This window comes from Nicotiana tabacum, chromosome 6 (genome assembly GCF_000715075.1).
Source record: "Nicotiana tabacum cultivar K326 chromosome 6, ASM71507v2, whole genome shotgun sequence".
NCBI classification, from domain to species: Eukaryota; Viridiplantae; Streptophyta; class Magnoliopsida; order Solanales; family Solanaceae; genus Nicotiana; species Nicotiana tabacum.
Window position 1 is genome coordinate 213473172 of NC_134085.1, and position 11521 is coordinate 213484692.

At 37.2% G+C, this 11521-nt stretch overlaps 2 protein-coding genes across 4 annotated transcripts; one reads left to right on the plus strand and one right to left on the minus strand.

Annotated features, from left to right (window-relative positions):
- Positions 1–200: 200 nt before the first annotated feature.
- On the plus strand, positions 201–2578 carry LOC107821464 (pentatricopeptide repeat-containing protein At3g47530-like). The gene has a single exon (XM_016647899.2). It carries the CDS (start codon positions 337–339, stop codon positions 2209–2211), a length of 1875 nt encoding a protein of 624 aa, XP_016503385.1. The 5' UTR covers positions 201–336; the 3' UTR covers positions 2212–2578.
- A 1447-nt stretch (positions 2579–4025) lies between these two features.
- Positions 4026–8253, minus strand: LOC107821463 (malate dehydrogenase, chloroplastic). Of its 3 annotated transcripts, XM_016647896.2 has the most exons (3): positions 8089–8218; positions 6984–7101; positions 4026–5502 (listed from the first exon to the last, which is right to left on the minus strand). In XM_016647896.2, exons 2-3 carry the CDS (start codon positions 7060–7062, stop codon positions 4256–4258), a joined length of 1326 nt encoding a protein of 441 aa, XP_016503382.1. In that variant the 5' UTR covers positions 7063–7101; positions 8089–8218; the 3' UTR covers positions 4026–4255. The 3 variants fall into 3 exon arrangements, with proteins under 3 accessions (XP_016503382.1, XP_016503383.1, XP_016503384.1); XM_016647897.2 differs by lacking the exon at positions 6984–7101 and having other exon boundaries at positions 8089–8253; XM_016647898.2 differs by lacking the exons at positions 6984–7101; positions 8089–8218 and adding an exon at positions 7944–8078.
- Between the last annotated feature and the right edge of the window lie 3268 nt (positions 8254–11521).

Consider the following 11521-nt stretch of genomic DNA (forward strand, 5'->3'; position numbering starts at 1 on the left):
AAATTACTAGATTGTTCACTGTTGGCTTGCTTAGCAACGGTGCTGGGCGCCATCACGACCTAAAATGAAATTGGGTCATGACATATTTATTTGTTACTTATTTCCCTTGTATACAAAATTGACGATTTATTTAGTGAAAAAAGTTATGTTATTAAGCACTACAATATATTTGGTTAATGTGTTAAAGAAAAAGTTAAAATTACAGCAATTCAAAAAAATTCCGCCATAGTAACAAAAGCAGACTCTTCTAAGGTTTGAGCTATGTCCATGGATCCCCAGAACAACCTTTGCTGTATTTTCCAATTTCCGACGTGAAAACATAAGACAAATTAGAGAATGAGAGAAATCTCTTCTCGCCGTCTTTCTATAACCACCTTCCGCTTTCTCTCTTCTCTTGCGGCGGTGCGTGTAGACCACTACCACCACCCGCAATGCATTCATCCAGCACCCACAAATTCTCCTATTCACTTGCATACAGAGAAACCCGAAGGTTTGATTTCGTTAATCAATTCATCTTCTGAAAAGTCCCATTTGCTACAAATCCACGCCCACCTCATTCGCAAAACTCTCTTTCAAGATCCATTTTTTTTCTCAGCTTTCTTATTTCGTGTTGCTCTCCCGCCATTCCATGATTTAACTTATGCTTTTCGGGTATTTTCAAAATCTGAAAAACCCAATGTTTTCATGTACAACATCATGATTAGAGCTTATGCAATGAGTGATTCACCCATAAAGGGTTTTCAGTTATATCAAGGAATGTTAAGGTCAGGTGTGTCACCGAATTCGCTGACGTCTTCATTCGTTACGAATTGTTGTATAAAGATTGGGTCTTTCTTTGGTGGGATACAGATTCAGGCTCGAATATTGAGAGATGGGCATCATTCTGATGGACGCCTGCTGACCACATTAATGGATTTTTATTCATCCAATGAGAAGTACAGCGAAGCTTGCAAAGTGTTTGATGAAATGTCTCATAGAGACACAGTAGCTTGGAACGTGTTGATTTCTTGCTATTTGCGTAACCGACGCACTCGGGATGCTTTGCGCTTATTTGATATGATACGGAGCTTGTCTGAGTGTCAACCAGATGAGGTTACTTGTTTGTTGTTACTTCAGGCTTGTGCAAATTTGAATGCATTGGCCTATGGTGAGGGAGTTCATAGATATTGTGAAGAGCATGGATTTGACAAGGCAATCAATATTTGTAATGCACTTATAACTATGTATTCCCGGTGTGGTTGCATTGAAAAGGCTTTTGAGGTGTTTAAGGGAGTGGCCAAGAAAGATGTGGTGTCTTGGAGTGCAATGATTTCGGGGTTGGCAAGCAATGGTTATGGCAGAGATGCAATTGAGGCATTTTCGGAGATGCAAAGATCGGGTGTTTCCCCTGATGATCAGACTTTCACTGGGGTTCTTAATGCTTGCAGTCACTCCGGACTACTTGATGAGGGTAGGATGTTTTTTAATCGAATGAGCGAAGAGTTTGGGATTCCACCAAACATTCATCACTATGGGTGTGTGGTTGATCTAATGGGTCGTGCTGGCTTAGTTGAAGAAGCTTACAACCTTATAAGTTCAATGAAGGTCAAACCTGATGCAACAATATGGAGGACTCTACTAGGAGCTTGTAGAATTCACCGCCAAGCTGATCTTGGAGAACAAGTCATTGAGCATTTGATTGAACTTAAAGCACAAGAAGCCGGAGATTATGTACTGCTGTTGAATATTTATTCATCGCTTGGTGATTGGGATAAGGTAATAAACGTGAGAAAAATAATGAAAGAGAGGGGAATCCAAACCACCCCTGCTTGTAGTACCATAGAGTTCAAGGGGGGAATACATGAATTCGTTGCAAATGACTTTTCCCATCCAAGAAAGACTAAGATTTATGAGATGTTGGACGAGATCAATCAGCAACTGAGGATAGCAGGATACGTTGCTGAGCCAATGTCAGAGTTGCACAATGTGGGTGTGGAAGAGAAGCAGATTGCATCATCTTATCACAGTGAGAAATTGGCTATTGCTTTTGGGGTTCTATCAACTCCACCCGGCACGTCAATAAGAGTTGCAAAAGACCTCCGAATTTGTGTTGACTGCCATAATTTTGCCAAGATGTTGTCAGCAGTCTATAATAGGGAAGTTGTTATTAGAGATCGTAACCGCTTCCATCATTTCAGAGAAGGACTATGTTCTTGCAATGACTATTGGTAATTGCAAAATGTTCCTCCAGTAAATTATGGAGCAGAATGAAAGTAGGGCTTATAAAGATTATCTATTGAAGGATGATGAGAATGGTGTTGAATGTGTTATTGGATAGAACACCCGATAATATCAGACTCGCATTGATCATGCATCAGGAAAATTCTGGTCGTGCAGGAAAGAGAGAATCCCATTGTTGCTGAATACAGCTTGAAGCTAGATTCAAATAGACTCATTGGCACAGAGAAGAATCTAAGAATTTATGTCAATTAACAGGATGGAGTTGGATTTTGCTATACTAAGTCGAGATCGGTGTAGTAGTCTCAGTTAGAGGGTGGAAACTGAACTGAATGAGATTCAAGCTGGGGGGGGGGGGGCCGGGGGGAAATTGTTGAATTTGCCAAAAGGACTGCAATCAAATGAATGATTTTCACTTGAGAAGAAATTATGTAACCAAAATCCCACAAAGGCAACCGCACCGCGCCAAATCTTGTTGGACAATTTCTTTTTCTTTTCCCTTGTATTTCTAGTAGTAGCTTATGTTGAAAAGCTGAAATCCATTACTCCTTTAAACCGATGACAATTTCTTTTTTTCCTAAAAGAAGCAGCAGCATACCCACCTTTACTGGCCGAGAGCATTATTTTTGCCCCGCAATTTATTTATTTATAATTTCACAAGTCAAGAAAATCAGAGCAGAAGAGTGAAGAGAGTCGAAATCCCACAATAGTTTTTCTGACATAATTTCAAAAGTTGTGAAAATCATAATAGAAGAAGCTGGAAGAGTGTAAGTAAACTTTGATCCCAGACTCCCTGTCAAATATTTGAGTTAAAACATACTTTAAGGGGTGGGGAGTGAAGGAGTGTCACATAGAACCGAGGCAAAGTAATTTATGATTGAATCTCAAAGGCATTCTTATCAAAGTCAAAACTATCGATCAAATGGTTCTTGATGAAGGTGAAACCTAAGAAACGAAACGTGAATGTCTGTCCGGATACTTCACCAAGAAGTTTGGAAAGCGTCGCAGAATAATGAGTGAACTGAAAATTCTAATATGATTTAACAGAACTCAAGAATGTTATGCATCCTGACCTCACTTATGGGATTTCACTGGGTTTGTTAACCTCACTTATAATTTCACTGGGTTTGTTGACCTCACTTATAAAATTACACTGGGTTTGTTGTTGTTGTTGTAAGAATGTTATGCATCCGGAGCTCAAGAGTGGAGAATGTGCATCCATGTGAACCTGCCATTCACTTGAAATTTAGGATCATCCTCATCCCCTTTCTCTTTATCTAATTATTGCTTATGTGGGGGGGGGGGGGGGATTTGTTTTTGAGGTTTTGAGAGAATTGGCTTTCTATTTAGCGAAATTTATTTTGTTAAATATGTCTTACAACATGATTATCTTGAAGAAGTAAACAACTCATTCAATCAAATACTCCTCACTGCCAAACAATTACATTTTCCACAAAAGAAAAAAAATATTGACCTCAATGGTGGAATTACCTATCCCACCTTCTATATGGAATAGCTAATTCCACCATTTTAGTGTAAAATTTATCTCAAAATTAACTAATACCTATAACCAAACATAGGATAAATGCAATCTCAAATTCTATCCCGAAATTATTGTCCTTGTCCCTTGTACTAAACAACCACTACAAGTACAAACATTGAGAAGGTGCTCGGTGATAAGATTTACCATAAGCAGCTAAAATTTGTGGAAGCAAGTGAATAACGGTTTTCCTAAATTTTTAGCATAAGTAAATTTAGAATTCCCGCATTTCATCACACAGCCAGCTCAACGACACGCTCAGATTATAGAGAGATTAAAGACTTGGTTTAACAAGAAAGAAAGAACACGACAAGAGTGCCTCAACAACGTCAATTAGAGTTACATACCGCAGAGGAGGAAACAATTTTACAATACTGCTGTTTTTTTTCTCGGTCACAGAAGCACTTTTCAGCTCACCTGCAAAACTGGAATTGCTCATACATGAATTCCGCTAAATTACTTTATTCCTGTCATCATTTCTTCAGACTGTAATATATTCTAAGCAGCTACAGGTTCCTTCTGAACGAAACCTATACCCTTCTCGATGCTAGATTTCAGTTCTGGCTTTAAAGCATCCAGAGCTTTCTGTTCATACTCAGTCAAACCTTGAAGGTCAGATGGAATCAAAGCCTCAACCCCGTTCTTTCCTAGTTTAACCCTTGAAGCAAAGAATGGAAGCTCTGTTAGGTCAGACTGGACAAAAGCACACTCATACACATCACTATCTCCATCAAGTGCGCGGAGTGAGGACTCAACAAATCTTGCTGCTGCGTACGCCATGGAAAGTGTAGCAGACCCTGCACCAGCCTTTGCCTCCACAACTTCTGTGCCAGCATTTTGAATCCTCACAGTTAGCTCCTGTACTTCTTCGTCAGTGAAAGTAGTGGATGGTTTTGTCTTTGATAGCAAAGGCAAAATGGTGATACCAGCATGGCCACCCACAACTGGGACATCTACGTCAATAAGCCTCAAACTTTTCTTCTGCGCGACAAATGTGTTTGCCCTGACTACATCTAGGGTGGTAACACCAAAAAGTTTTTTAGGATCATAAACACCCTTTCGCTTCAACACCTCTGCTGCAATTGGCACTGTGGAGTTGACTGGATTGCTAATGATGTGGATAAACGCATCAGGGCAATTATCAGCAACAGCCTCGACCAATGTCTTCACAATGTTTGCATTAATGTTGAACAGGTCATCACGTGTCATACCTGGCTTTCTCGGAACACCAGCAGGTATGACCACCACATTTACACCTTTCAAACAGTTGGCCAATTCAGAAGCTCCAGTGAAATCTGAAACCTTGGAGGGAGTGTTGCAGTGACTTAGATCAGCCGCAACTCCTTTAACATTAGCTATATCATAAAGGTTCAGCTCTGAAACTAATGGTGACATCTTGACCAGAAGAGACAGTGGCTGGCCTATACCGCCGCTGGCTCCAAGAACAGCCACTTTGTAAGATGCTTGAGGCTGAACACAGTTCCCATATCCCTTGTTTTCTTTTTGAGCCTTTGGAGTAAAAGATTGTTTAAGGACAGCAACACTTTCTTTTCCTAAAAAGGACGATTCTGATTCACAGCTTACATCTGTGGCAGCCTTCAAACCGCTGAAACTTTTAAGGCTGTTTTTGGAGTAGAATTTCACACTAAAGGCTTTTGATTGAGATACTGAGCTTCCTTTGCAGCCAAGAGATGTGGCTGAGCCAACTGAGAAAGTAGTTGCTGATGTTGCTGCCATTCCGCACCCTGCAAAGGAGAAACATGATATTAATTTTCTATCAAGAATTTTAGTACATTACATACCACACCTGATGCACCAGCGGAATATTCGCAGTCTGATATATAAAAACATGAGACATTGCATGAATTGGAAGACAAATGAATCAGTACTATATACATGCCACTGTGTGCTTCATTCAGTTTTCCATAATAGACAAACTTAGCATCTAAAAGGTGCAGAGCAAGTTAAATGAAATAGGCTTTTCTTCCTTCCAGCAGTCCAGGTTATAACTGTCTCCCTCTAGCTTATCACTTGAGCGATCTTCTTTCTAGTTTCCAATATATTGACGACAACAATTACTGTTTGTTAGCTGTGATAACCTTGAGAATCATTTTACCATTGTTCTCCTAACACGTCATACTAATATCATTTCCAAGAGAATACAAGAATTCGACAGATAAAATTGACTTTCCTGTTCTAGATTTAGTACTATAAGGCAAGTTTGAGCATATATAGGTAAATGAATGAGTTTGGAGATGCATTTTTTCAGATTAATGGACCGTAGATCACCATTCAGCTTGTTTAAGATAAGGGTTGATGCGTGTAAATAACAGCACAGTTAACGTGGTTCGAATATTGGATGAAAAAGTGTTGCCATGCTATATGCTAAATGATCAGATTGCAAAATGTGAAACCGTGTTCAAAGATGAATGGGGAGAGTATCTGTTTTGAAAAGAATGACATTGCATAGATACAGCCAAATCTGAAAACCTCCAACACCGAATATGAAACAGAGGAATCAAGTGAATAAACTAGAAAGTAGGCCAAATTGTTAAAAAAATAAGAGGGCTGATTTTACGGGTTGAGTATTGTCATAAAAAAGTTGACATTGTATAGACAAGCGCAAAATAGCTCTAAGGCCCATTAAGCAAGGTGAAGTGGTCAACGTGCTTTGGCGTCAATTCAGGGCTTAAGCGCCTTTGAAAACACTGGTCTGAAACAGAGCTACGAGCTGAAGAAACTAGAAGGTAGACCAAACTGTGTCAAAAACAAGAGGGCTGGTTTTGCAATGGAGATTAGATAGATAAACCCTGATCCACACTGCTATGGTGCTGACAGAAGGTAAAGTTGGATCTCAAAACCCATAAAAATGTTAATAGTAAAACTATAGCACAGTGCTAGAAATAAAAAGGACAGCATCAGCAGCTATAGGAAAACACATATGACCAGCTTCGAATGGACAACACACAATTGCTTGTTGTCAGCTCAACTAATCAGACACATCAAGCCAATTATTCTGCCGCAGAAGTTGCCACAACAAACTCTTCCACAAAAAATAAATAGCAAAACAGAGCCAAATAGCAACTGCTTCATTCCAAATGAAATATAGACTCCAGGATGTGGTTCACACCACTAAAAGATCTTAAGACAGTAAAAGTCAGACTCATATCCGTAATTGGATTAGAAAAGAAATGTCAATAGAGAGCAGAAAAGGCAGGTCGCAGACATATCTTTGCCGCCACCCTGTCGCCACTAAAATAGAGGACTTGGTAGCTCATACAATATGACAAAGGCATATATGCCATACACACAGGCTCTGCTCTACTCCTCAGCAAACCTGGAGTCTGAAGAGGCAATATAGAAATAAATATTGGACCCTGATAGCAAAGGATGGGGAAGGCCGAAATAGTATAATTATGCAGAGGTATTCCAGCACAATAAGGCACATAAACAGGATTTAAAACCAAAATAATTTCCTTCCCAAAGTAAAGATATTATTTTCAATGAAGGATTTTATACACATCTGAATCTCAGATGTGAGAAAATTAGTGAAACTGACTGTTGAATAGTGCAAAAATAGACAAAATTGAAGATAAAAGAATAAAAATTTTAGACTCAAAATCTAAGAGTATATTTCTAGAATATAATACATGCATCAGGCACCTATAACTACTACATCAGATCCTTCTTTGAGTGATGGCAAATGATGGTAACAGTCAATGAGCTAATCAAAATGGATAACTATCCGCACAGACATGTAAAATTCATTAAATGGAGCTGATTAAGTACCAAATTGTCTAAGAAACGCACTAGAAAACAGAAGGAAAAAAAAACACTATAACTCCCTTAGCTATCACCTCACACGTTTATGTCAAGCATCAAGTGCAAACATGCACGTTCACATAATTATCCTTTCATCATAGAGATTGGCAAAATAAGAGAGAATTAAACCGGAAGAGATGGAATAGTCCCTTAGCTTCTACTATTTCTTAACAAATTGAGCCAAAACTCCTAGTTTCATTTCAAAGTCAGAATCATAACCATAGAAAAAAATATAAAAATAGCAAGGTTTAACAGATCTACAGTTGCAACATACAAAAACAAAACAAAAAAATATTAATAGCGTTGTTTAACATCAAAGCTACTGCATTGTATTGAATTCCAAAATCCACCAACTGATCCAAACCTGAACTAGGATAATAAATCAACGAAGGGATTCCAGATAAACTCCAGATCCACAAAAATGAGAGACAAAAACTGAAATTCCGCTAAAAGTAATACAAAATTGACGAAATTGAAGACGCAAATGTTAAAGGCAGAGACCGAATTACCTTATAGAAAAATACGGCGGAGCTGGAAAGGGAAATGGAGGGGTCGGAAGAAATTAGGAAAAGGAGAGGAGAGAGATATTTGAACTTTCGCCTGAAAGAGATTTTTAAAAGAAATGATTAAAAGGGGTAGGTTTTATTAATTTTAATGTCATGTAGAGACACGCTAAGTAGGTGTGTACAACTTGCAAATGTACTTTTCATATGGCTCTCCGTCAAATGGTCCCCCTCGATCAAATCGACTGATGACGCTGCATCTAAATTCAACGGTGTACGCTAAACTGAAACGGAATCTGCCTTTGTCGTTATTCTTGATTCCGCTTCCTTTTCGTCCGTCCAATTTATATCCCTATTTTCTTTTCTATTTTACAACGTTCAAAAATTTGACATCAATTTTTTTTCTCATTACAAATATATTTTTAATTATATACTCCTATAACGGGACATTTGCATCTATACCCGCTTTTTGGATCACGTTTTAACTTGTGCCTGCTTTGCAAAAAAAATTGCAAGCGTACCCATTTTTTCGTGTAACTTGTGTTGAACCAAGTGTGTTGAAGTTTTTGTTTGTAATTGCTGAATTTAAGCATAGTAGCTGAAGTTTTGTTCTCTATTTGCTGAAGTTTTTGTTTTTGTAACTGGCGAACTTCAGCTCTAGAGCGGAAGTTTTTGCTTTGTAACTGGCGAACTTCAGCTCTAGAGTTGAAGTTTTTGTTTTTGTAACTGGCGAAGTTTTTGTTTTTGTAACTGACGAAGTTTTTGTTTTTGTGAAGTTCGCCAGTTACAAAACGCGAACTTGAGCTCTAGAGCTGAAGTTTTTCTGATTTGCTCTTGTCCCACACATGAAAATGTGTAAGCATCTATATTCATCTCTAATTATTTGTTTCACAGTTCCATCTTACAAACTTTCATATTACTTTATGTACTTCCTATCAATGTTTCAAAAGTCAGTCATAAAGCAATTAAGCAAAGAAGTAAAATAAGATCAGATAAAAAAGGATGGAGCATATTACGTGCAATCGTTAACTCTTGGATAGTATTAGGTGTGTCCTGAAATAGGGGAGGCAGGCTCTTATATTCGGTCAATAGAACCTGCAACATCGAAAGAAGATAACTCGATGTTAAGAATAAAGAGAAGAAGAAGAAGAAGAAGAAGAAGAAGAAGAAGAAGAAGAAGAAGAAAAAGAAAACGAAGGAGGAGAAGAAAGAGGAGAAAGGGGGTTGAAGTTGTTTAAAAAGTGGGTACAAGTTAAAACTTTTTTAAAAAAATGGGTATAGGTTAAATGAGGGCGACCAAATAAGACGTCTCGTGCAATTTTTACTCCTATAACTTTACATAAGAGTAATTAAAACAAATTCATAAAATCTGTAAATAAAAAGTAGAGGTTGGCTCGTAGGAACAATTAGTAGTTTTATACATTGTTTGGTTGCTAGTTGGAAAAATTAATCATTGTATAAAATTAAGCATAATTCTTTACGTTATTTGGTTGCTATTTTGAATTTCCTCATAAAAAATAATATTTGCATAAATTATGTGACAATCTATATATTATTTTATTCGGAATAGAAGGTAGAATAAAATAATGCAAGTGCAATGTATAGATGAAGCAACGTCATTCATATCTGTGAATACTTTTGTTTTAGAATGATCAACACTTTTTAATTTAATTTTTTTCCGACAGAAAACCTTGGTTCTAAATAGTATAACTTACAGTTCTTTTCAATATTAGAAGAGACGTTAAAACTACTTTGCTTATAAAGGTGCTGCATTCACCCCTAAGGCATGGCTCTTTCAGTTGCCAAAGAGCCAAACTCCAGACCCATTCCATTTTCATATACATATAACATGATCCATTATTATAACAGAAAATCAAATCAAAAGATAATCTTTTAAGATTTATTATATAAATACAGTAAAGAAGCACTCAGAATGAAAATGACTAATTATGAAATTATTATGACATCGAAGATTTTTCGACTTCATGATCTTCAAAACAAATCTTTTTAATACAACAAATCAAACGTTCACTAAGAAATAATTCATACATTATAATTAATGCATTGCTATCCTTACATAATTAATTCGTACATAACTAAATTACTAAATCTTGTGTAACTAACTCCAATATTATTATTTTTACATAACTAATACCTACGGAAGTTGTCTTCCGACCAAACAACCCCATAAAGTTTTTATTTTACTCAAATTATAACAGGAGTTTATTTCCTCTAAAGGTTCCCATACTATTCGGGAGAAATTCAAAAATAGCCAGATTTATAACTGGTCGTTCAAAAATAGCCCAATTTTAAAAGTAATCGAAATTTAGCTCACGTTTTATGTAAAGATAAATCTAAGTGAAAACACTGTTCAAAACCCGGAAAATACGTCAGTATATTATGCTGGAGTTTTAGCATAAGTATACTTGAACTCCAGCATATTATACTGGAGTTCCAGGATAAGTATGTTGGAACTCCAACGTAATATGATGGAGTTCCAGCATAAGTACACCAGAACTCCAGCATAATATACTGGAGTTCCAGCAATAATATACCGGTCCAGCATAATATACTGGAGTTTGGAGCACCGGTGCTCCAGTCTCCAGTATATTATACTGGAGCCAACAAAGTATACCGGTCCAGCATAATATGCTGGAGTTCATACACAGGTGCACCGAACTCCAGTATATTATGCTGGATCGGTCTCTGTTGCAGCAAAATAATGGCTATTTTTCATTGACTTGGTAAACGTTAGCTATTTTTGAATGACCAGTCCGAAAACTGGCTATACCGTGCTATTTTTACATACTATTCTTCTAATTATACTATTGTTGCAATGCTGAATTTTCATAATTCAACTTTATTTTTACTAATTGAATGTGCATTTAATATTGTATGTTCTTGGAATAAAACAAGTCAAACGTAAGTGCCTAATTAATAATGTTAGGCTTGTGATGTTATGAGTCTCACTCATTGGTTCCATAAACCTAACAATGAAATTAAAGCTTGGATCGGACTGGACCGGTGACTTGCACAAATATAATTTTTTTGGTAAAAATAGTACGATATAGTCAGTTTTCGGATTGGTCATTTAAAAATAGCCAGCGTTTACGAAGTCAATAAAAAATAGCCATTATTTTGCTGCAACAGAGAGCGGTCCAGCATAATATACTGGAGTTTGATGCACCTGTGTATGAACTCTAGTATATTATGCTGGACCGGTATACTTTGCTGACTCCAGACCGGTGCTCCAAACTCCAGTATATTATACTGGACAATTATACTTGCTAGAACTCCAGTATATTATGCTAGATTTCTAGTGTACTTATGCTGGAACTCCATCATATTATGCTGGAGTTCCAGCATACTTATCCTGGAACTCCGATATAATATGCCGGAGTTCCAGCATACTTATGCTGGAACTCTAGTATAATATACT

Coding starts and splice junctions, on each gene's coding strand:
- LOC107821464 (XM_016647899.2), top strand. CDS start 337: ATGAGAGAAATCTCTTCTCGCCGTCTTTCTATAACCACCTTCCGCTTT.
- LOC107821463 (XM_016647896.2), bottom strand. CDS start 7,062: ATGGCATATATGCCTTTGTCATATTGTATGAGCTACCAAGTCCTCTAT. Junction 5,503..6,983: donor CAGGGTGGCGGCAAAGATAT/GTCTGCGACCTG, acceptor TCTCCTTTGCAG/GGTGCGGAATGGCAGCAACA.